Source organism: Odocoileus virginianus, chromosome 11 (genome assembly GCF_023699985.2).
Source record: "Odocoileus virginianus isolate 20LAN1187 ecotype Illinois chromosome 11, Ovbor_1.2, whole genome shotgun sequence".
NCBI classification, from domain to species: domain Eukaryota; kingdom Metazoa; phylum Chordata; class Mammalia; order Artiodactyla; family Cervidae; genus Odocoileus; species Odocoileus virginianus.
The window spans coordinates 45,593,357-45,619,418 of NC_069684.1; the positions used below are offsets into that span (position 1 = coordinate 45,593,357).

A 26,062-nucleotide genomic window follows, 5' to 3' on the forward strand; every position below is an offset into this window, starting at 1 on the left:
CCACACCCTTACCATTCTACTTGTCAAATATAGCCACTTTTAATACTTATGGCATTATAGCTCTCTTTCTTGATTTCAACTGACTTCCCACTATGAAGGTGAAAAACTGTTCCCCTTCACCTTCTTTCCCAACTTACTTTTTTCATTTTCATTTTTCAATTGTTGTTATCACAACATTAAAAAATATACCTATGCCTCTCTTGACACATGAATTTTAGATGGAACGTGTTAGTTTGCAAATGTGGACAATAAGGAAATTAGTGTTCTTAAATGACAAACATTTTTAGTCAACCACAAGATTAAAATGCAACTATCATTTGGCCTTACCCAGTCCTGAGTGCAGAAGGAAAAAAATGTTTATACTTGTTGCTGTAGCACTAATTCATTTAGAAAAAGTGAAAAGATAGCAGTATCACAACAGAGAATAAATACAGAAAAACAAATTTTTAAAAATTGTTACAAATAAACAGAAACTTTAAAACGATAAAAGATAAAGACTGAGGAAGAAAGAGAGCAGCACAACACTCAGGTCAGGTAAGAGAAAAGGAATACTGAGTAACTCCTCTTCCACCCTTCCATAATGTCCAAAGGTGCTGAGAAGATCGTTATCACTGAGTTCCAAGTAGCATCAATAATCTTTGAGAAATACAGAGCATCAGAAAGGTATTAAAAACAAAACAAAAACTTTTACAGGCAAAGATCCTTATTGTTTTTATAGAAGAAAACAGTGGGTGAGGCTAAATATTAAATATCAGTAAAACTGATGTCAAATTTAGCAAGGTCATGTAATAGATTACTAAGTAATAATAGCAGCTATTCTATAATAGTAATAATATACGATAATAATAGCAGGTATATATAATAGCAATAATAGCAGCTATTGCTTATTAACTATTTAGAATAGCCCATGTACTGTTATAAAAACTAATCAAACATTACAATGTTTTACATGGTCTTCCCTGGTGGCTCAGAAGGTAAAGAATCTGCCTGCAATGCAGGAGACAAGGGTTCAGTCCCTGGGTATGGAAGACCCCCTGGAGGAGGGCATGGCAACCCACTCCAGGATTCTTGCCTGCAGAATCCCCATGGACAGAGGAGCCTGGTGGACTACAGTCCAAGGAGTTGCAAAGAGTCGGACACAAGGACATGACAGAGAGACTAAGCACAGCACATAACCAATATAGAGGGTTCCTCTGGTAGCTCAGCAGTAAAGAATCTACTACCTGCAATGCGGCAGATGCAGGTTCAATTCCTGGGTCAGAAAGATTCCCTGGAGAAGGAAATAGCAACCCACTCCAGTGTTCTACCCCACAAAATCCTATAGACAGAGGAGCCTGGTGGACTATACAGTCCATTGGGTCACAAAAGATTTGGACGTGACTTATTGATAAAACCACCACCACCATATGAAGAAATTATCGTCCTCTCCATCTTACAGATGGTAAATCCAAGGCATACTGAGTATTTTGCCTATAGCCACTAGCAAAAGGCAAGGCAAAGACTTGAAGTTCTACTCTCTTAACCACTGGACTAAACTGACAGTATATGAGTACTTAACAATGAGACAAGTAGACGAATGAGAAGAATAGGTTCACTAAAAGCAAGTTCTGTCAGAGCAGTCATTCTTTTCTGACGACATGCTGCAACAGCATGAACAAATCTCTAAGACATACTGTTAAGTGACTATGGCACCATTTATGTAAAATGAGACAAAACAGTAAGATCCAAATATTTATACAGAATAAAGCAAGAGAAGTCTCATCTTTTTCATTATCTCTATTCCTGTGCCCTGCTCAATTCCTTGAATCCAAATCTCTTGACAAGAGACAATTACTTACAGTTTGGCATGCGCCTTTCTGGTTCTTAAATATTTGAGGAAAAAATCTGACTTTATTGGCACAACACACTTGATAGCAATATTTCTGAGAAGGAAAATAATAGTGCAACTCTATCTGTTGCTTTAGCCTTCTTACAAAAAGAACTCATATATTACTTCCGTAACACAAATTTTTAAAATCATAATGATGCTCAAAACAGGCAAAAGTTTCTAAGTATGACCTGAATGGCATCCTTAAAGAAAAGCTTGATACAGGATTAATAGAATAAATAGCAGTTAAAAACCTTTACATGACAAAACTAAAGTTAAAAGGCATAAACAAATCAGTAAAAGATGTGCAGCAGCAACAAAAAGATCAACAAAATAATAGTGTTCAGAATATATAAAATGCTCTTACAAACAAATAACATACACAATTTATGAACTTGATTAAAGACATAAGTTTAATATACAAAAACTGACTAAGGATAAGAACAAGCAATTTATGCAGGGGAGGGGAATGGCTAAAAGAAATAACAACAAATTAAACCTCAGTAACAAAGAGATGTAAAATAAGACAGCAATAAAATGGCAAAAACTGAAAAAGACAGAAGAATGTTGGGGGAGGAGAGGTAAACTGGGGGACTGGGACTGACATATACACATTAGTACAGATAAAACAGATCACCAATAAACATCTTAAAAAACAAAATAATACCCAGTGATGGCCATGGCATGAGGCAACACAAACGTTTACAAACTAGCAATGGGAAAATAAATATATTATCTCTTCTGGACACCACATTTTTGTTGTTCTGTTTTTAACTGGAGTATAGCTATTTACACTGCTGTGTCAGCTTCTAGTGTATATAAAGTGAACCAGCCATACGCATACATGTCTCCCCTCTCTGGTGGATCTTCCTTCCATTTAGGTTACCACAGAGTACCGAGTAAGAGTTCCCTGTGCTATACGGCAGGGTCCCATTACTTATCTACTTTATATATATACCAGTATGTACATATACATACACGTCAATCTCCCAATTCATCTCACCCTCTGCTTCCTCCTTGGTATCCATACGTTTGTTCTCTACATCTGTGTCTCTATTTCTGTTTTGCAAATAAGATCATCTATAACACTACATTTTAAGACAAACATATCTCCATAAAAGGACACCGAAGATTATGCATGAGAGAGCTAGAAACCATGTCATACAATAAACTAAAGAAAAGAGAACTTTTTGCTTAGAAAGAAGATCTTAGGGAAGACGTTACAGTGATCTTGAAATACCTAAAGGCCTTATTTGTTGCCTTAAGTTCTTTTGCAACACCATGGACAGTAGCCCGCCAAGCTCCTCTGTCCATGGGATTTCCCAGGCAAGAATGCTGGAGCAGGTTGCCAGTTCCTTCTCCAATCTGAAGGCCTATCACAGGGAAAACAGAACTTTTTTTTTTTTTTCCCTGCTCAGGAAGGCAAAATAAATACTAGTGCTCAGAGCTATTAAATAATGAAACAGCTATGAGATACAATGAGATTTTAGTTTCAATAAACAATCCATCAGAAACATATTAGAAAAGATTCTCCTCATAGGCTTGAAAAGTTAAGTTTCATGAACCTGGAAGTACTTCTCAGTTCTATGAGTAAAGCAAAAATTATCCTTAAGTATGAAAAAATCTTTCATAACTATGATTACTACTACATTTTTCACTACAGCGTCCCACTTACCTGGTTAAGGTAACTTACATACTCACCTATTCTGGGACTGTGAGGGATCTGACCAGCCATCTCTGCCAGGAATAACCATTCAGTCAGTCCTAATTTCTACTCCATTAGTCCTTTACACAAAAGCACGACAGAATGATAAATGTAGGACCTGATCTGGAATCCGCAAATCCTATTCTAGGAGTGTGTGTCTGTATACATGTGGGATGTGTTTGTGTAGGGTGGGTATGTACAGGGTGCATGTGGGGGAGGGGGGCTCCTCTGTCCATGGAATTTTCCAGGCAAGACACTGGAGCAGGTTTCCATTTCCTACTCCAGGGGACCTAGCTGAGCCAGGGAACGAATCCTCACCTCTTGTGTCTCCTGCATTGGCAGGCAGACTCTGTACCACTGTGCCACCTGGGAAGTCCATCCTAGGTACAGATACTTCCACAACTGTGACTATCTATTCTGTATTCCCTGCCCTGCCTCAGCTGTCCCAAATTGAGTTCTAAGCCCTGATATCTGTGACATACTGGTATTTGAACATCTAGAATTGTTTTTTCCTCTTCCTTATTCATTTATCAAAGAAATATTAAGAGCTATGTTCAAGGTACTGGTAGACCCTATAGGGGGAAGAAATATTGTTGTACTGGACAAGATTCCTGCCCTCAGGGAGTTTACAATGGAGAAGGTAAAATAATGTATCTATGTAATAACTAGTCAACCAAAAGCCTAAAGGAAGCCAAGGCATAAATGCGTTAGAGAGAAGAGAAGTCATCCTCACTCTATAAGGCTGTGATCTGGGAAAATATCAAGATGATATTAAAATTAAAATGAAGGATTTTCACTGACAAAGACAGAAGGGAAGAAAATGCCAAGCAGAAAAACTGGCATAAGCAAAAACATATCTTTAAGAAAATACAGTAGTAGGTGCACAGTCATCACATCAGTATCAGGTTCTCCAAGGCAGCGAACACAGTAAATTCAACAGGTACAGCATCCCTGTACTCCCCACTGGGTTACAAGGTTTCCAACAGATGGAAGCTACTCCCTTTCCCATTCTTAGAGATTTTTAAAGCCTCCTGTTCAACAGTTCTCACCTACTCCCCCATCAAGTACTAATAACAGCTTTTAAAAAAGAACTACAGTATATTCCTGAGTGACAGGAAAGGAACAAAATATGAAGTATCATAAAATTGGCAATACAGTAATTCCACTACTGGTCCTGCTCTGCCTCAACTCCAAAACTGACCTGTTTTCTAAACTGTAAGATAAACAGGTATAAGACTAGACAACTTCCAAAGACTCCTCTAGTTTAAAATTCTATAAATTTACTGGAAAAAAGGTTTAGCTATGTTTCCAGGTGACTGGAGCTCAGATGGTTTAAACCATTAGTTTCCTCGGTTATACAGACAGATGAAGTTTCTACTCCTCTTAATTTGTTATGAGTAATTTAAAATAACAAATAACAAAACTTAGTGACTTACAAAGCTAAAACAACTTTACATCTATACTTTAAAACATATGTCTAGCAGAGTTCCATTTTCATTGACTGTAGGGTGACATGTATTAAGCTAACTTTCCCATACTTAAAGCTATAAATCCTGTACAAAATACTAAAATAAAAACTATCTGAAGGCAGTGGAAAGCACCAAAAGTAAGCAGAAACTGGGGAAAGTTACCCCTGAAAGAAGAGAACTGACTGTACCGAATGAGATTTACATTTTTATATGACTTGTTGCTTGAGGGGCTTCACCATTTCTTGAGATTAGTGTGGATAAAACTTTGACAAAAAATCAGTCATGTTGGTTAAAGGAGTCAGATTGGAGCTCAGAGCTGCCAAAAACTTTTCATGACTAGAAAATGAGAATACCCCACAAGACAGGAAAACACAGAGGAGGAGCCCCAAAACCTACATGTAAACTCTGCCCAAATTCTAGTTAACCCCTGAATAATCCATGCATTAAAAAAAAAGAAAAGAAAAGAAGAGCCTAAAAACAGAAAGCAAAAACATCGAGGAAAAAAGCAGAGATTTTAACTGCTTTTCACAACAGAGAAAATGAAGTAAAGAAACAATAAAATTGAGGTAAGTATCAATTAAAACAAAAAGCAGTAGTCATTAGTAGGAAATAAGAGATCAAGAGTCTGTATAACACATCAACACAATGAACTATATACCAGACATGTGAAGTAACAAGAAAATACAATCATAGGCAAAGAAAAAGAGCTGTCAAGAGAAATCAACTTCAGGAAAACTCTAAAGTCAGGTTAGCAGACAATAAATCAATTTAGAGGAAATGAACAAATTCCTTAAAATACACAATTTACTCAAACTACACAAGATGAAACAAAATCTGAAGACTCCTGTATCTATTAAATAAATTGAATGTATTATTTTAAAAAGCTCCAACCCAGATGGCTTCACTGACTGCAGTTTAGCAAACATATAAGGAAAAAACTAAACTCATCTTTTGCCAATTCCTTCAAAAATCAAGGGGGGTATTCTCAACCTATTTTATAAGTCTAGCATAACTATTATACAAAACTTTAAATAAAAATTATAGATCAATATTTTGATAAATGTATAAAAGGATCCTTAACAAAATATTAGTGAATTAAAACTGTTAATATATTAAAAACAGTACATCATGACCAAATGGGGTTTATCCCAGCAATCAAAGTACTATGCCATATTAACATATTAAAACAGTAATGAGAAAAGTTAAATGGTCATTTCAACAGGTACTGGAAAATCTCTTGAAAAAACTGAATACCCACTCATGATAAAAGTTCTCAGCAAACTACGAATAGAAAGGAACTTTCTCAATTCAATAAAGGGCAGCAGTGAAATCCTACAGCTAATATGAAACTTAAGAAGTAAAGCAAAAATGTCCACTCTCATCAATTACACTCAACACTGTACTAAAGGTCGTAGCCAGTGAAATAAGACCAGAAAATTTAATTAAAGGCATAAAGACTGGAAAGGAAGAAACAGAACTGTGGCTCTTTGCAGATGACTTGACTAACAACACAAAACCTTTAAAGTCAACTAACATTAAAAAGTGAATTTAACGAGACTGTAGAATACAAAGTCAATACACAAACTCAATTGTTTTACACTCTAGAACGTGTATGAAAGCTATTTGATGGTTCTCTCCATTTGGTTTCTCTCCATTTGGTTGACCTGGTTAACACTTTCAAAACAAATACATTGAAACAATAGGAAGAACAAATTTCACATCACTGTAGATACATTAAATCCCCAAGTTTAATGCAATTAGAAAATAAATTTAACTTTTCCATGTTTCTGCTCCTTTTATAATGTCAATAGTCCAAGTGAGCTTCTCTAATCTACAATGTGGTTTATGCAGTCACTACCGCAGCTCTTTACTCTCTATGGGAAATGCTTGCTACTGACTAGTAAACAGGAAGTCATGCTGTCATTTTCTCTTTTCTTAATCACTTTATAATTTATTTCAAAAGTCACTTTGGGAATAAAATATGAACAAAATGTACATAAGTACATACAAATTAAAAGAGAAGGAAAGGCCTTTGGACTTAGAAAAGCAGCCCCAAAAAAGGCATCTTTGTTTTCTCTGTAATAACACAACTGACTAGATCACAACATGCATTAAACCATAACCTATCTTACAATCTTTGCTACAGAGGTGTACTTTGCACAGTTGGGATTAAGCTGTTTTGTGAAAAAACTCATAAACATATAAAGTTTTAGTTAAGAATCACCAAATACTAACATTCTAGTTCATCTAAGCAAACCATTTCATACAATGTAAGACAAATATTCAAAGGACACAGTTTATGGACAATGGACGTCCCTGAATGGAAACTATAATAGTCACAAGGCAACTAGGGAAAAAGTTCTTTGAAAACACAAGCTGGTTACACACACAGAACATAACATGAAGTTCAATTTGTTAGATACTAATACAACAAAAAGTGTAAGGAATTGACACATCATGCAGCATTTTCATCAATCAAAATGCTTTAATGATAAAACTACCGCTTAGATTTGTACCAATTTCAAAACAGTAAGATGATGAGTTGACTACAAACACATTACAAATTTTATCTTGCTATCAAAGGAACTGGCTCTCCACATTAATAGACTACTTAGGTTTTTAAGAAACAGTACTATTAACCAAACAAATTTGTATGAACTACAATAACTACAATAACTTATGCAACATTATTAAAATATACATATTTCTAGAATTTAGACCTTTTAAGCAGGTTAAAATTTCCCATTTTATTAATAACAGTAAGTTTCTTCAGAGCAAATATTACTACTAGCTGTAATGCAAACTAAGAAAGCAAAACTTCTGACACCTAGTTTAAAGATTTTAAGTTACCCAGAGTATACCCACAGGCTGATCTCTGAAGACAGTGATTTAAGAAGTGTCTGATATACACGCAAATGCCTCTTATTTTGAGGCATTTGAGTGCAACCAAACTGCTAAGTGCTCTCCTAGGACCACGAAGAAGGAAAATGCAGGTAATACTCCAGTTTGCAACTGATACTTCCTTCATTGTAATTTCTAACACCAACAATACTAAATTAATGAGTTATCTCAATACTCATGATTTTGGATAAGTAGAGGAAAAAGTTTTCACTACTGATTTATCACTAATAGCCACAGTCAGAAAAGCGTGCATCCTACATAATATCAATAACTATCTTTAAGTCTTTCTTTCCCTATTCTAAGATATTAGCTAAAGAGCAACTTATTCACATTAAATGTACAAATACAATGAGATTATACCTGGACAGGAGCTAGTAACTGATACATAAATAGAAATTTGAGAAAAATGACTGACAAAGAACTATATTACGACTTTTTCTATATTTATTTATTTATAGTTTAAAAGTCTGAAACCACTCCTCTAAATAAATTATCTTGTAATGCCTACAATCACACTGTGAGGTAAAGAAGGTAGCTATTATATTTATTTTCAAATGAGTACACCAAAGTTCAGGTGATAATCATCTACCCAGGGTAATAAGCAAGCAGGAAATCATAACAATCCTTTAGAATAAATTCTTTGAACCAAAATACAGCCAAACAGCAACAGACTATATGACATTTGCCTGACTAAAACAAAACATTATTATCCCCACTCTGTAAAAAGAGAGGGCACTATCTGTAATTCTGGTCTTTCATTCAGAAGTATACACAGACAAATAAGGATGACCAGACACCTGAAGAAACAACTAGCACCATCAAAAAGAACCAGAATAAACAAATTGGAAGAGTTATTTGATGAGGAGAAAAAATTCAAAACCTACTTGGTGTCCTAAGATTAAAAATTGCATTATCTATATATGTATATAAAATAAGAGCAAGTGACCATGGATGAGACGCAAATTCCCAGAAATATAAAGTAATAGCTGACTTGGACCATAAAGCAAGCTGAGCACTAAAGAACTGATGCCTTTGAACTGTGGTGTTGGAGAAGACTCTTGAGAGTCCCCTGGACTGCAAAGAGGTCCATCCTAAAGGAGATCAGTCCTGGGTGTTCATTGGAAGGACTGATGCTGAAGGTGAAATTCCAATACTTTGGCCATCTGATGCGAAGAACTGACTCATCTGAAAAGACCCTGATGCTGGGAAAGATTGAAGGTGGGAGAAGGGGATGACAGAGGATGAGATGGTTGGATGTTTATCACCAACTCAATGGACATGAGTTTGAGCAAACTTCAGGAGTTGGTGATGGACAGGAAGGCCTGATGTGCTGCAGTCCATGGGGTCACAAAGAGTCAGAGGACCGAACTTGAACTTGAGCTGAGATAAGTAGTTCAATAAAGAATTATGGAACAGTCAAGGAAATCTCTCAGAACAAACAGACAAAAAAACCCAAAGAGATGTAAAACAAAAGAAAAACTTTAAAACAGACTTTGGTATAGAAGCTCTAGGGGAAACAATGTGGAAAGAACACAGAGAACATAGAAGGGAAAAATAATGAAAGAAATACAGAAGATTTCTCAGAACTAAAGACATAGCTCACATTTTCAAAGGGTCTAACAAATGCTTTACAGAAAAAATTTAAAAGGACTATAACTCATCCTCTTCAAATTTTATAATGCCAAGGATAAAAAGGCATCAACACAAAAAGCTTCCAAAATACAAATCAGGTTACCTACAAAAATACTCCTCTATAATAGCATCAAATCTCTTATCAGTAAAACATTAATAAAAGGTAGTGAAATGCAACCTTCAAAATGCTGGAGAAAAATTATTTTAAACCTGATTTTACACCCAGCCAAGGCATGTACAGGTGCAAAAGTGAAAATGACATTTCAAACATGGTGTTGACAAGCACCCACAAACGTTCTTTCTGAAAAAGTGACTTCAGAAAATACTCTAGAAACACTGAAAATAAATCCAAAACAAAAAGAGGAAAGACATGAGAGCTAAGAAAGCAAAGAACTTATCCAAGAATGCAATTAAATAATGTGACACTAGCTAAACATCATTCTCAGAAAAGTCAGTTTATCTTAGAACTTCCACAAATAGTATGATTAAAAAGCTAGATAACCATGTCATATGATGAAGAAGGCCCTTCTACCAACAGGGGGAAAATGTGGTCGTTGGAAAATCCAGAAAAAAAGTGATATGCCATATGAGAAGCCAAACTAAAGTATGGAATGATCCTGAATATCAATAGAAATATCAATATTGATATTGATATCAATAAAAATAAATATCAATAAAAATATCAATAAAAACCCACCTCTTCTCTAAGGGCCCCATCATACTACTTTGTTTAGCAGTAATACATCCACAATCATAATACAGACTACTGCTTTTTAGAAGCAGCAACTATTGTAAGCCTTAAAAATATAAAACCAACATTACAGTCAACATAAAATGGGAAGGGAATGTGGAATTCAAAGGAAAAGATTGGGAGGGGTATCACTTTTTCTCAACTTATAAAGTGGCAAGTTTACAGTCAATGTCTAAAAACTTTCTAGAATTAATAATGCAAAAGCTAGAAGTTTAACCACAAACACCAAATAATAAAAAAACAGAAGGGAGAAAATAGGTATTAAAAGTTAAATTTTTTTATTTTTCTCAATGAAGATACACTAGATTACTTAAGATTCATCAAAAATAAGGTTTAGCATATATAGAAAGCTGGGATAATAATCAGCAGAATTAAAAATAAAAAAGTTCTAAGGAGAGAAACTAGCTGGAAGAGATAGAGTTACTTCTCATTCTATACCCTGTGTACCTCAAACTCTTATGTTTATATGACCATTATTTCCCAAAATAAACACACACACACACACACACACTCATTACAATCATATTCACTAAACAATACAGGAAAAACACTGAGAATTCACTTTCATTTTTTCTTTATTCTGTACCCCATGGACGACATACCAAACTTCTATTTTAGTATTTCAGACAAGACACAGTTAAATAAGACTCAAGAACCACTCCTAATACCTTGATAAGATGCGGTGATAGTAATACCTTAAGAATTGTCAGAACACATCCACATCCACTATCTCACTTAACCCTCACAACTATCTTGTGAGAGCAGATATTTGAGATTAATAAAATAAAACTCCAAAAGGTTTAAATGATTTGCCATCCCCCCCCAAAAAAGTAGGAAAAAAATATATAAATGTAACAGACAAGTTAAAAATTTTTTAAATAATTTTCATACAGCATTGAAATATGAAAATGCTTTCCAAATTTATACTATGAGAATAACATGGGAAAAATTAAACTTTAACAATACAAATAGCCACTTTGGGAAACAGTTTTTATAAAGTTAAACATATACTTACCATATGACTCTGCAATCTCATTCTTAGGTTAATACCCAAGAAAAAGGAACACACATCACACAAAGACATGTACTCAGGTGATCACAGCAACTTTATTCATAACAGCCAAACACTAGAAACAACCCACCATCCGGTGAACAGAAAAACTGTGGTATATCTAGACAATGATATACTACTCAACAAAAAGGAACAAACTAATGATATATACAGCAACACAGAGGGAACTTTAAAGTATTATATTATGTAAAAGTAATCAGACCCAAAGGACTACATATTGTATGAGTCTACTTATACGAAATTCTAGAAAAGCAGAATTATAGTAAAAGCAGATCAGTGGTTGCCAGGGTTCAAGGAAGAGGACTGAGTGCATAGCGGAATGAGGGAACTTTCTGGGAAAACAGATGTTCTACATCATGGTTGTAGCATTTGTTACACTAGTGTATAAATTTAGCAACATTTATCACTTAAAGCAGGTGAACTTTATTGTATGTAAATTACAACTCAATAAGGCTTATTTTTTAAAAACTCATTAATATGTAATCATATTTAACTACTGACATCTTTTGAGCCTAAATAGTAACTACAAAGCTTCAAAGAATATTAAAAATTACAAAATTATTAAGAGGAAACTTTTAACTAGAAAACAGATATACAAGAAGTTAAAGCTCTGAAAATGGAGCCATCTTCATCCTACTGAATTTGGCCATGTGGATAAACAGTAGTTGCCTGGCAACTAGTCTAAACTCTAGTCTAGATTTCAAAATAAGCACATTAACCTCATTAGTAGGTGATCTCATGGAGGATAAACTAAGCTTTACATTCAAGAGGCTTTTTTTAGCATTAAAAAGGAATAATAATGCATTTGAATTATTTATCTAAAATAGGAGTAAATAAGAAATAATAAAAGTAGATCATGAAAAATTAAAATACAAAATTAAACATACATGCGCGGGCACACATACACATTCCCTTTCCTCATCAGGTCTTTTACTTTAGGACCTGACTTATCTAACTACAGGATTACTGAATCCATGAGTTTGTGAGAGAATCCTGCCTCTTTACTACTTTAATCATCTTCCCTGCCACCACCCAAAAACGGCTTAATATCAGTGAGTACTTATATTTACATGTCTTTAAATGCACACAAGTTAGACATTTTTCTAGACATCTATAGACATCTCTCTGGATCGCAGAATCTGTGGACAATACAGAAAATACAACACAAACTTTCTGTAGCGTACGTGCACACAACATACCAGATAAGCCAAACCTTCATAACTTGATTATAAATGATCAAAATCAAGTATTACAAAGAATTCCGAAATAACAAGCAAACTCCTAATACATGCTAAATATCCTTTCTATCTTAGTGGACATAGTATGCCAGTTTACTTTGTTTCCAACATTAGGAAGATACTGATTTCCAGAACACAACTAAGCGTGAGCACACTTACCAACCATATTGTTCTCAGTTTTGTTGAACACTTACCCCTCTTCTGAACCCAACCTTCTTTCACAATGGTAACATCGCTCATGATGGCTCCCCTCTGAGCCCCCAACTTGGAGAAATGGTACTTTGTGACACCAGCTTTGGGGTGTGGATTCTCTGCTGCTGCTGCTGCCCTTCCCACTCTCTAGTGATGACTCAGCCTGGAAGGAAGTATTGAAGAAAGAATTTCTTTTTTTTCCATTCTTGCAACTCACATAGCAATAACAAACAACTAATTCTTTGTAAATGTCTTCAACTGACCTGACCTCACATAAAAGTCTAGCTCTTCAAACTGCGGAACCTATTTATTAAGTAGTTTTACAATGAATGCACTTCTCTGGTCTTGTGACAGATTTCAAATGATAGTGAAACTTTTAACCTAAGAGGTTTCAACAAAAAAAAAAGTCTTAACCACTGTCATATCTACTCAAAGAGTACAGAAAATTGACTTGATGATGGGTGTTTGAGGTGAAAGGGGAAGAAAATGAAAGTGAGACAGACTAAAAGTAAATCTTCATGTATGTTTAGTTTCAAAATCTCAGTAAATTTTGAAATAGTTATGGCAAAACAATTGTGAAAGCTTTTAATTGCTAGATTTTATGTAAAAAACAATGTGCTAAGAAACCAACATTTATGTATGCTTACTCTGCCTTGTTCCAAGAAATATCTTAGGTAGATTACAATAAGTAAAATATTATAAATAATATAAAATCAATTATTTTTTAAAGTAGGTGAATTGAAACATAGGGAACATGAAAGTGGGAAACAGTATGGCGTATTCAAGACATGTCAAGAACTGTAACATCACTTATTCTCTGGTAATCTTCACAACAACCCTGTGAGGGCACAATTACATTTCACAGACGGGGAAATTGAGGCTTGCAGAGATCAAGCTGATTCCCAGATTTAAAAACAACTAATGAATGGCGGCACCAAGATCTGAATGTGATCTGACTCAGAAGCCCACATTCTTTGACTTTAAGCAAAGATAAAAAGCCACCAGGGTAAAAATCTACATATTTGTGAAAGAAGGACCACAAATTTAACATGAAACTTTCAGGAAGCAATGCAAATAAGGAAATAAAATCAGTTTCATTATTTACAGTATCCATAAATATTTTTTAAAAGAAAATACGTTGTTCAGAAGAAAATTTTTCCTGGGACAAAAATCTGAAATTTAACCCATGAATCTTTATAAGAGATCTTGTAGTGTAATCAACAAAAGTCCTCAAAAATATCCTCACATACATACCTCAATGAGTTTTACAGGCTAGTTCTCGTCTCTCTCAAAGAGAAAATGTCAAGTACAATTGAGTTAAAGCAGCTCCACAAAAAGGGACCAAGAAACATGATACAGGAACCAAGGTATAAATTTTAGATAACCAGAAAAAATGGATGGATGGACTATAGAATTATACTATTGGATTGGCCAAAAAGTTTGAGTTTTTCTGTAACAGGGAAAAACCCGAATGAACTTTCTGGGCAACCCAGTATTTTCTGAAATATGACTTTGATAAACAGTGCATAGGAATAAGTTCAAAGTTAGACTTCCTAGCTAGTACTGAAATGAATTACAGTTCTTTTTCCAACGCACCTTAAGTACAGAGCCTAATCATTTAGCAGTCAGGAAATAAGACTACCATTCTCTCAAAAGAGCCTGACAAAGTTTGTGTGGCTGAATAGAAGACCACCCCAGTCATGTGCCAGGGGGCTGAGGGCAGTTACTACAGGCTGGACCAAGACTGTCCTCAAAATCATTCCAGTCTAACTACTGTACAGAATCAAAAGGGATATTAGAATCTTGGTGTATTTTTCCAAAACATGTTTGACAGAATACAAAGGGAAATTCCAGAAAAAAAGGAAGAGGGTTAAAAGAAGAAAAAAAAATTTATTTGGTCAAACAAGTTTGGGAAATTCTATAAACCATGTCATTCTCTTGAAACATCATTAATACCATATTAAAGGTATAAAATATATCATGTATAATCTTATTTATCTCAGCAAATCCTAAACTTATTTGACCACACAAGGCTTTTTTTTTTCTCTTTAGTAACATGCAATGAAACCCAAGCGAACACACTGTGACAAACAGCCATAGGAAATGACCACATAATTCAAGACAAGACCAATTTCACCATTAAAAACAGGTAAAAAAACAAAAAAGCTCTTGGTAAAGAATCAAAACATCATTTTGATTTACGTAACTTCCTTAAGAACGCAACATGATCAGCTGGCTACTTAATATGGAGCTAGATAACTTAAAGGGTTAACTCCTTATACAGCATAAATAATTATGATTAACCCTTGAACAACATGGGTTTAAACTGTGCAGGTCCACTTATATGTAGATTTTTTTCAAAAAATATAGTACTTGAATTTTCATTTTACAGATCTTCAAGTTACCCAAGTGTGAGGAAAAGTTTGTGTTCAATTAGAGATCACAGCATGTGGAATCAAAAGAACTAAGAGTCCTTATTTTATCAAAACTGTCAGCTTCCTGCCCCTGGATGAGTCATTTATCAATTCCTTTGTTTTTGAGGCAGAGATAGCAGTAGGCAGATTTTTGACACTGGGGATGGGGTGGGGCGCTTCCCCCACCCCAGCACTGGTCAAGGGTCAACTGTATAAGGAAGTTAAATATTAGGGACACAAGTGCAAAATGATGTCTTTAGAAGAACTGCACTTAGACCTTCTTTGGTTATACTTATAACAAGGGGCATCACATCTATTAATCATCCTTGGTTTCTAACTATTTAACGATATACTCCGGGTAAACCAAAATTCGTATCTTAATATCCTTGGGATTGGAAAAGGAAGAGATCTGTGATGAACACTCAGTAATAAACAAACAAACACATCAACAAATATAAATATTTTCCAATTAGAATAATCTGCATTGTCATACCCTTACATAAAACACTAGAAAAACAAAAGTATTTTCAAAATTGATTCTGTTTTCTTAAGTGTACATTTCATTGTTAGACTCTAAGCTAGAAGGCACCTTCATTTCACAGCTGAGAAAAAAAAAGTCAAGACAAATGAAGCATCTTGCCCAACATCACACAGCTACTTTATGAGAATCAAGACGACAGAAACAGGCACACACTTTCCACTAACACTGCCTCATGAGGGCAAAAAAACAGACTGAAATATTCAGATCAACTCCAAATTAACGAATTTAGTTTTATAAAGAAATTGCTTCCAAAAATGAGTTTTCTAAATAAAGATGTTTACCAGTGCCTATATATTTAAACTTTTTAAATGTTTATTAAATCAATAGGACTAAATTTATCATCTTCAACAGGGCCAGTAAACCCAGGCAATACACACATGGCTTTATCCATTTTACATCTTAAAATATTACCACCAAGTTCTACTCAAAATCATAACTTTCAGCTTTAAAACTGCTCCTGGGTCTCTACTGGCTAAAATGATACATACTTGAAAAACAATTCAAAAGTCGTTTAAAGGTATATTACTCTAGAATTATGATCAATAAGCTGGAAATAAACAGTCTTTAATACAGAACCAATGCTACTGACTCTCATGCAGTTAACCATATTCTTTGATTTACTTTTCCTGCAGTGGCAACAGTCTTGCACCAAGTCCAATACCCTCTCCCACTCAAGTGTTACATGTTATTAAAAACACTAATCTGCTAAATGCTGGGCTGTACTTTAGGTCTGTAATCTGTTTCCTAAGGTAGAGTGAACTTCACCTCCTCCTACAATAACTACTTCTCTAGAAATCTGTTCTATCCAATGAGCTATTGCAACAAAATTTGGCTTATTTTTCTTTTAAACATAATGCATATCTAATTTTTCCCATTCTTATGAAAAATTTCATTCAAAATTCTTGGTATATTCAATTCAGAATTTACACATATAGTTACACTGGAAGTATTTTCATATGAAATTATATGAGATTTTGATAATGATATTTTAAATTCATTCTACAATTTACAAAACATTTTCACATCTTTTATCTCATTCAATAGCATTATTATTTAGTAAAGCAATTTGATGCTTCCTGGCACATAAGAGATGCTTAACAAATATGGAATAAATGAATGAATAGATGGATGAGTGAAAAAAAAAGATGCAGCTTTGGATAATGAATTAAGATAAAGTAAACTAAAATTCTAAGTTAACAAACAGAATGGTATGAAGCCACAATAAAAACAAACCTGATCTTAAACATTACAGAAGAACCTACATAGAAATAATTAGTTATAATAAATATTCTTCCCTATTCATTAGTAATTATAGGAAGGATTGATGCTGAAGGTGAAACTCCAATACTCTGGCCACTTGAAGCAAAGAACAGACTCATTGGAAAAGACCCTAATGCTGGGAAAGATTGAAGGCAGGAGGAGAAGGGGATGAAAGAGAATGAGATGGTTGGAGGGCATCACCGATAGATGGACATGAGTTTGAGCAAACTCTGGGAGTTGGTGATGGACAGGGAAGTCTGGCATGCTGCAGTCCATGAGGTTGCAAAGAGCTGGACACGACTGAGCAACTGAACTGAACTGATTCGTTCAAGTATGTTTCCTATAGACCTCCATTAATTTTAAGGCCTAACATACATTAAAATTATCCTTTTCTTCCTCAGTATTTTTTGACTCTTTGTGTTGAGAAGGTCAAGTTTCAATTTCCAAACAAATTAAGCAGCAACACGGCCCAAAATAATCCACTATGGGAGGAAAAAAAGGGAAAGAATGGAATATTTTCTTAATGATACTTTTAAGAATGTTTAAAAGATATCAGTTTACTTAGAGCAGCCAACCATTCAATTATAAGCAAAAAAACTTGTTCAAATATCTTTCAAAAATTTCACTCAAGAAATTTTGTGTGTGTATATATATAACATATAATAAACACACACCCCATGTTTATTCAGCGAATAAATACATATTGATTATCTACTCTGTGACAAGAACTAAACTGAGTATACAAGGGCCAAGCTAAACAAAATATTTTTAAAATGTTTTCCAAACTATAATAATTTGTTATCAAACTGCTTTCACATACATTTTCTCAATTAACTCTAAAAACGAATCTGTGCAGTAGTTATCGCATCTACAATTTTGAACTTAAGAAGACCATAACCAACCAATAAGGATAACATTATTTCTTCAGTTACCATAACAAATTAATGACAAGTAACAAGAAGCAATTCAAGTCTTCTATCAGTTTGGCATACTTTCTATAAAGTAACAAAATATGAACTCTCAAAAATATGTGCAACATTTGTGAATAGTTCTGAACAACTATTCTATAACAAATTATATATCAGAAGTCCAATAAAGCATGATGTTTTCAAATAAATTAAAAATTAAATATAACTACTGCACCACAGATTACAACAGAAGACTAAAAGTAGGTTGACAGAAATTTTAAAAGCACCCCTAGCAATTCTTCTTTATAAGGAATAAAATTCACAGGTTAATAGGTTGTAATACAACCTTCTATAAACTACTACATCATTGTGCTTGGGCATGCTCAGTCGTGTAGACTCTGTGACCCCATAGACTGTAGCCCGCATGTGATTCTCCAAGCAAGAATACTGGAGTGGGTTCCCATTCCCTCCTGCAGAGGATCTTCCTGATCCAGGGATCGAACCCATGTCTCCTGTGTCTCCTGCATCGCAGGTGGATTCTTCACCCGCTGAGCCATCAGAGAAGCCCTAAAACTACTATACATTTGGATATAATTAATACTATGCAGAATATACTTGCTCTGTACCCATGTTTTTAATATACTTTAGATATGCTAGCCAAACTAAACTAATGATGAATTGATTTCCAAACACAATAGCAAGTTTCTACTTTGAAAAACAATGATGGTCAAGGGTAACCACAATGTATTTCTATGGTATTTACTGATTCTAAGAAATAGGTGAAATTAATATATGCCGTAATAAATACATAAGACTACATGAAACATTTGTAAGGATTTGAGGGAAAGGAAAAATATTGGAGTGGAAAGGAAATTCAAGGTAACCTGATCTCCTTTTCAAATAACTCTAAGCTAGTCTGTCCTTTTATGAGTTGCTATCCTGCTAAAAACATATCATATAGGGAAGTGAACAGTACAAACTATATACTTTGGATACCTTTCTTCTCTTCAGATTATAATACACTCTGTGGATTTTCTTTAAACTCTTTCTATATAGATGTCTTCACTGTTTCACACTATGGGGAAATACCTGAATAAGCATAGGCAAGATTTCTAACTTTCACACAAAATATCAGTTATTTTAAATTGCAAATTCTTAAAAATCAACTTCATAAACTTTGAAATATATATACAAAACCATAAACCATTTCTGCCCTCTTTCTTACCCCTGTTCAGGGCATTTGAGTGTCATTTCAACCAACATATCCATTATTAAACTAAAAACAGCAAGTTGTACTGGGTGATATAGTTAATATTTTAATTTGAAACAACTAAGAAAATGCTTATTGGATTCCTTTGGTTCTCCTAAACCATCGAACAAGCTACTGACAAATTCACCCCTAGATTTTTAATATAAAATGTGGCTTGTCTCTATATGAAAGCACTTATATAATGACCAATGGACAGGATGAAGGTTGTTACTAAAAGAATCTCAGTTGCACCGTTGACCATATTTTTTTAATATACATGTAAAATCCTTCTAAACTCTGACTTGAGAACCTTCCTGATTTTAAAACAAAAAGCACCCACACACACACACACACACACAAAAACATGCTATTAATCAGCCTGACAGATTTTACTCCTGATTAAACTGAGAATTAACCAGTAGGTATGGAATTCTGTAACAAAGTTCATCTCAGTGGTGCATTAGAAAGAGCATAGGGCAGGGTAGGAAACTTGGGTCCCTGTTCCCAATTCTGCCCTGCCCAGAATGATGCTGTATAAGGTCCTTTAATTCTCTGTGCTTCAGTTTCCTTAGCCATAAAAACAAAAGTGAAGCATTAGATGAACTGTAAACAGCTCTTATTTATAGTTCTTCAAGTTCAAAGCTACTGAGTACCTATTTCACTTATAGATGACCTCTTAGGTGACAGTATCCTGATTATACACAGTTCCAGTCCTCAAAAGGTTAGTAAAACATTCAAACATCAATTTCACTCTTGACAAAATTTGGACTAAATGCCAATACTGGCAAAAATATCTTCCTCCCCCTCTCATCCGCTAGACTCCCAAATATAGTCAGAGACTTTTTCAACTAATATAAAGAAAAATTCTCATTTGAAAATCTCTAAGTGATTTCTTCCATTAATTTTTTTTTTTACTTTTCCCTCTGAATATTAGCAACATATACCCATATAAAAATGTGAAATATCTGTAAATGATGACAAATAAATATAACCAGAGAATTGAAAACAAAAAGAACTAAGAAATCTACAGGTCAAGAAGCATACATTAATTTACCTATCGACTATTATTTGAAGACTTTCTGATAAAGGAAATATTTACATCTAACACGTTCAAAGACTATAGTACTTAGAATAAAACATTTAAACATCTGAGGAATTTAATTTGGCATTTGAAAAAAATGAAAAAAATGTTGTGGATCAGTCAATATGTTTTTTTTAATATATGACTTGATATAAGATGATAATCAAATCATATTATCTTGATTTCTGTGTAAATTTTATCATACTACATTAGTGAAATTTAGCATTGTCACTGTGAACTCTAATAATAGGTATAAACAGTTTAGGAAAACAGTAAAAGAAGTGCCTCAAAACTAAGAAAGTTCAAATAGAACAAAAATTTTACAATGCGAGGAAAAGTGTTTTCTCCTGTGAAAATCACTTTCAGATGTGTAACAGGCTATTATAATGATTAAATGCATTTATACATGTTAAGCACATAAAACAGTGCCTGGAACATGCAAGCGCTCATCAGGCACTGCCTCCCGTTAACTCTAAATTGAATCCAGCTCTTATTAAACACAAAAGATCATGATGAAATATTTAAGTTATCATAAAATGATTCGGGCAACTACAGAAAAGTACATGCTGTATGAAATCAAGGTTTAGAATACTGATGCACACTCTAAAACTCAGAGGGAAAAACAAATTTTAAATAACTTAAATAAACACAAATCTACAAAAATGAATCATGTGCATTAGTTATATTTTAAAAATAAAAATCAAGTCAAACTACAGATTTGGTCAAAATGAAATGTCTTACATTTTACGTTATTCAAAGCTAATAGTTCTAAATTAAGTATTTTTCAGTGCTTGAAACTTAATCACAATATAAAGACTAGATCCTATCAAATCATGCTAAAAAATCCAATTAACACATCATTAACAATAACTGCCTTATCTTCACAAGGGTGAAGTCTAGTACTAAAAGCTGGAACAACAAAGTGTAACCATCTTTTCATAAACTATGCAAAGTTTAAGTAAATTCTAAACTTCCACAAAATCAATTTGTAAAACCAGTTCCTCTTTCTAAAGAAACCTAAATAGTTGAAATTTTCCATTGAGTTTTTTGTAAGAAGGTCTCATGTTTAGAGAGCTAGAATTTAAAAAACCTTAAATCCTTACTTTGCACAAGACTCTATACTAAGTACATTTGTTCCATATGTTTAGCCAAAACATGTTTAGATTTGCAGTGATTCTGAAAATAAATTCACTAATAGTAGTGATCTTCTGGATGAAATGTAAACAGTAAAAGTTTTTGATCAAATCAGTCCCTACCACACAGTCAACACTCTAGTACTTGTTCAATGAATGAATGAATGAAATCTTATTTAAAATACTTTACAGCCATTAAAGTTACATAAACAAAAACATCCAAAGTAATATTCTTAAATACACAACTTCAACAAGAGTCAAAGTAAAAATTAATTTTAAGTTTGAAAACAATTCACTAAAGTAATCATTACAGAAAGGCTAGGAGTATGGGACAAGATGAACACAATAGTTTCATAAATTTTTTTGCAGAATTACTTTAGACATAAACACTCTAGAAAAACATACTACAAATACACAACACAAACACAAGACTAAAACTCTTCATTGGTCTCTAACTTCCCATGTCGTCTCATTCATGTGATATATGCACTTTCCTCACTATAAAATTAAAAGCTCAAACTAACAAAAGATAGTGGGGTAAACTTTAGTGAGAAAAACAAAAAGCAGACCGTCAAATACAATCTCACTGGTAAACTTTCAAAGTTTAGATTATGTATGGGCAAAAGAAAAAAACATCTACAGTCCTGACATATACGTTACAAATAATTGTGCATTCTGTCGTACATCTTGGAAAAGTAGATACGCCAATAAAAGTTGTCTTCACGTTTTAGACAACTACCTCCTGGAATATTCTTATTCATTTATACATATTTCGCAATAACAAGTTCTGAAGACAGAGTTTCCTAAACCATCTTTATAGGATTCTTTCTCCTTTGGCTTTTTCAACTATTTTCCAACAATCTATAACCTAATTTAATGACTTTTCACCAAAACCAGAGCCCAACAGTTGTCTAATGATTTACTGTGCACTAGAAGATATTATAAGACCATACTTTACCAAAGATGAAACATACACCTAAATTGATGACATGAGGCAGCTGACAACGTATTAACTACAAAAAAAAGTCATTATTTCACATTCTTTAGCGTCACGATAAACTAAAAACGTGAACGTTTTATCAACACTAGTAATTACTATAGATACGTAAGTTTCACTGTTGAATTTCTATTTGGAAACGTTATCAATTACAAACTACTGGGCTTTCGATCAATTACCACACTGGTGGAACGTGTTGGTGTCACTTTCATAACATTATTCTGATGGAAGTAATGTGAGTATCCCAGCCTTGACTTATGGGTAAGCATTTCCTCTGCTTTCAGAAGATAAACAGTAAATACCGGTATCGAAAACCTGGCCCCAAAGAAATTCAATCGAGCCTAACTGCAGATTCCCGGGAAATCCCAAACAAGGGGTGACCCCGCCTAGGAGTCTGGGTGCACACAGCAACCGGCTCCGCTTCAACTCTGGGCTCAGAATGGCCCCACCAGCATCATGGCTGATGCAGACCGATGCGCAGGAGGAGGAGGTGGACGAGGAAGAGGCTGGTTTGTTTACTTGCAGCCAGAGCCGCCGCCGCCGCCGCCGCCGCCAGCAGCGACAGCATCACTGGATCCGCCAAAGCCAGCATCTTCCGCACATTTCTATTCTTAGCACACAACTCCCGAGCGGATCAAAACCCACTACTATTAAAAACACAGACAAGCACGTTCCCCACCTCCCACACACCCCCCACCCCACCAGTGCAGTCTCTTCCTGTGCGCCGGCGGCGGCGGCGACGGTGGGGGGGTGGGGTGGGGAACAAGACCCCGGGGAGCCGTCGCATCCCTGCCTTCCCCCACCCACGCGCACACAGCCCCCTCCCCCACCCACACGCCCTGACACCGGCGCTCCCCGCGTTACATAACCCCGCCGCCACCCCAGGCCGAGCGGGGCCCCCTCCCCACGCCGCCGGCCGGCGGGGAGGGTGAGGGGCGGGAGCGAGAGTGGCGCAGAGCGAGCGAGACCGGAGGCGCCGGGCCAGGGCGGCCCAGACCCGGACCGCACCGCTAGGCCGGGAACACCCTCCCCGGCCCCCGCGCACCGCCGCCCCGGCTTCCCCCGCAAAGTGAGAGGTGCGGTCCGCCGGCGCCGGGCATCCCCGGCCTCCGCACCCGCATCCCTCACCCCAGCCCCCGGCGACCCAGCCCCACGCCCACGCCCCCGGCGCGGTGACAAGCCGGACGCCCCCACCTCATTCACCCACCGCCACCCCCGCCCGAGGGGGGCCCCGGAGGGAGTGCAGGCGCGGCGGGGAGAGGGCGAGAGTGGGGGGGCGGTGGCTGTTACCTGCAAAGGCGGCGGCGGCGGCCCCGCAGCTGCTCGGGCGGCGGCGGAGGATGGAGCCGGGGGGCGGGGGGAGGAGAGGGGGCGACTCGGGGGTCCCCCTCCCTCCTCCTCCCCTCCTGTCCTCCCCCCACCCCGCAGAGCCTCTGGCCCCCCTGGAGCCCGGTGTGGCCGGCGGGAGGGCAGGCGGCGGGCTGCAGGGGAGGGAGGGAGGGAGCCGGCCGGGCCGCGGAGCTGGAGCGGGAGGCGGCGGCGGCGGCGGCGGCGGCGGCGGCGGCGGGAGGAGGGAGGCGGCGGGGGGGAGGGGGCGGAGACTCTACGTGGGAATCGGATCTCGGCTACAAATTCAATTCATCACCAGAAAACTCCGCTCGGGCGGGGGCCGGGTCGCGCCGGCGAGGCGAGGCGGCGGCGGGCGGAGGCTCTGAGAGGCCCTGGCGACCCGGCGCAGGTCGGGGGTCTGCGGCCTCCTCTAGGGCCGCGCCCCGCTGCGGGGCGGGGGGGGCCCGCCGCCGCCTCCCCGCCCCCTCCTCCCGCCGGGGCGGCCGCGATCAGCTCTCGCCGCCGCCGCCGCCGCGGGGCTTGTTGTTGACTTTGAGGAAAACTCCTGACGTCAGGGGTTGGCGCACGGCGACTGGCGGGAGCGGCTTCCCCGCGTCCCCAACCGGCCCGCCGCCTCTGCCCCCTCCCCGCGGGCCCCCGTCCGCGGGCTTCCCCGAGCCCCCGAGCCCGCGGCGGCCAGCGCCCCCTCTCCTCTCGCGAGAACACCCCCCAGCCGGAGCCAGGAGCTGGGCGTCGTTCCTGGGCGGGAAGTTGTGGGTTTCCCCCGCGCCCTCGTGGCGTGCGGCAGGCTCCCGAGGCCCGGGAGGGGAGGCTCTTCTGCCCTCCACGAGCAGCCGAGCCCGGGGCTTCTCCTCCCGCTCGCCGCAGCTCGGGAGAGGTCAGGCCGGGAGCAAGAGGGCCGGGACCTGAGGCCCCCGAGATGGGCGGTTCCCTGTAGGGGCGCGCCCCCGAAACCTAGGAGCTGAGCGAGAAGCGACCCCACCCCTCCGCACCTCTGGGGTCAGTACCGAGCGGGAGACCTTACCGTCCAGTCCTAGAACACCTCTCTCGGAAGAGCCATCCCAGCGCTTCCTGTAAGCAGTAACCACCACACATAGTGTACACCTTGCAGTAGCATCGTAATTCAACCTTAAAATTTCACATTTTTTAGAGATAGTATATAGTTTTCATTGACTTTGAGGAGGCCACGATGTATTGCCTTCACTACGAAGACAGCATTGCTTTCTTTTGAAGTTCATGGCTTCTAAGAGTGTTTACAAAGAAGATTGTGTTGTGTTGTTTTGTTTTTGCAAAATGGCCTTTTTTTAAAACCATACATTATACTCCAGAAAGTTATGAAGGAAGTTTACTTTTTCTGACACCACATATTGTTGCTTCTAGAACACTTTGAAAAAAATCATATTATTTCATTATGTGACTCTAGCCTTGTTGATGGACCTGCTATTTCTTCCAATGCAAGATTCTTGGTAGTGCTTTTTGGTTTTTTCTGCAGAAGACTTACTGCTTCTGAAGGGCACTTCCTACTGTGCTTTTTCCGTTTCCTGACAACACTGGGATGGTAATCATTCTTTTACACTATATCCCTGGTATTTACATAGAGAGTTGTATTTATACATCTGTGTCGACTTCTGTTGTGAAAGGCACATCTATTGGGATTGTGGACAGGAGTATGGAACCTAACCTAATAAGAAAAGAAAGGGCTTTTTAAATCAATTTTTTCCATTTGTAAAGGAAACACTACACTTGACAGTTTCAGAATAAAATATGCTTTTTTAAGATGTACAGTCTACCCAAGAGTAAAAGTCCCCAATTGCTGCCTTTCTCCTTTTTCCATATTTCCCAGCACATCGTGAACTGATTAATAAATAGACACTCTATCCTTTAGGCTCCTCTGTCCTTAAAATTTTCTAGGCAAGAATACTGGGTTGCCATTTTCTTCTCAAGGGGAGCTTCCTGACTCAGGGATGGAACGTGAGTCTCACAATTGCATCTCCCGCCTTAGCAGGCAGATTCTTTACCATTGAGCCACCTGGGAAACCTCTCTATTCAGCTTATCTGTGTATAAAAAGTATGTAATTTATTGCCGTAATTATCAGACCTCTAACAGTCGCTACTGGTAAAGTGATTTCATTAAAAATTTCTTGCTTGAGAGTAACAAAGATGAGTCAGATTTTTTATTCTGTAACAACTCAAGTCACTTTTTATTTTTAAGAAAATAGTCCCTATGACACTAGCATTAAAAAGTGTTTTGAAAGCTCTCTTAAATACTTAACTCTAAGACTTGTGATACTCTGAATTACCA

The 26,062-nt window shown here is 37.3% G+C and overlaps 1 protein-coding gene across 4 annotated transcripts in view; it reads right to left on the minus strand.

Annotated features, from left to right (window-relative positions):
• Window positions 1-12,973, minus strand: part of AKT3 (AKT serine/threonine kinase 3) — a 264,755-nt gene extending 251,782 nt beyond the window's left edge. For all 4 annotated transcript variants that reach the window (XR_011490377.1, XM_070474384.1, XM_070474383.1 and 1 more), the window contains exon 1: window positions 12,830-12,973. Coding sequence is in view for 3 of the 4 variants with exons in the window: in XM_070474384.1 (XP_070330485.1) it covers window positions 12,830-12,875 (46 nt within the window). In the remaining variant the exon portion in view is untranslated. The remainder of the gene's footprint in view (window positions 1-12,829) is intronic.
• Window positions 12,974-26,062: the final 13,089 nt, after the last annotated feature.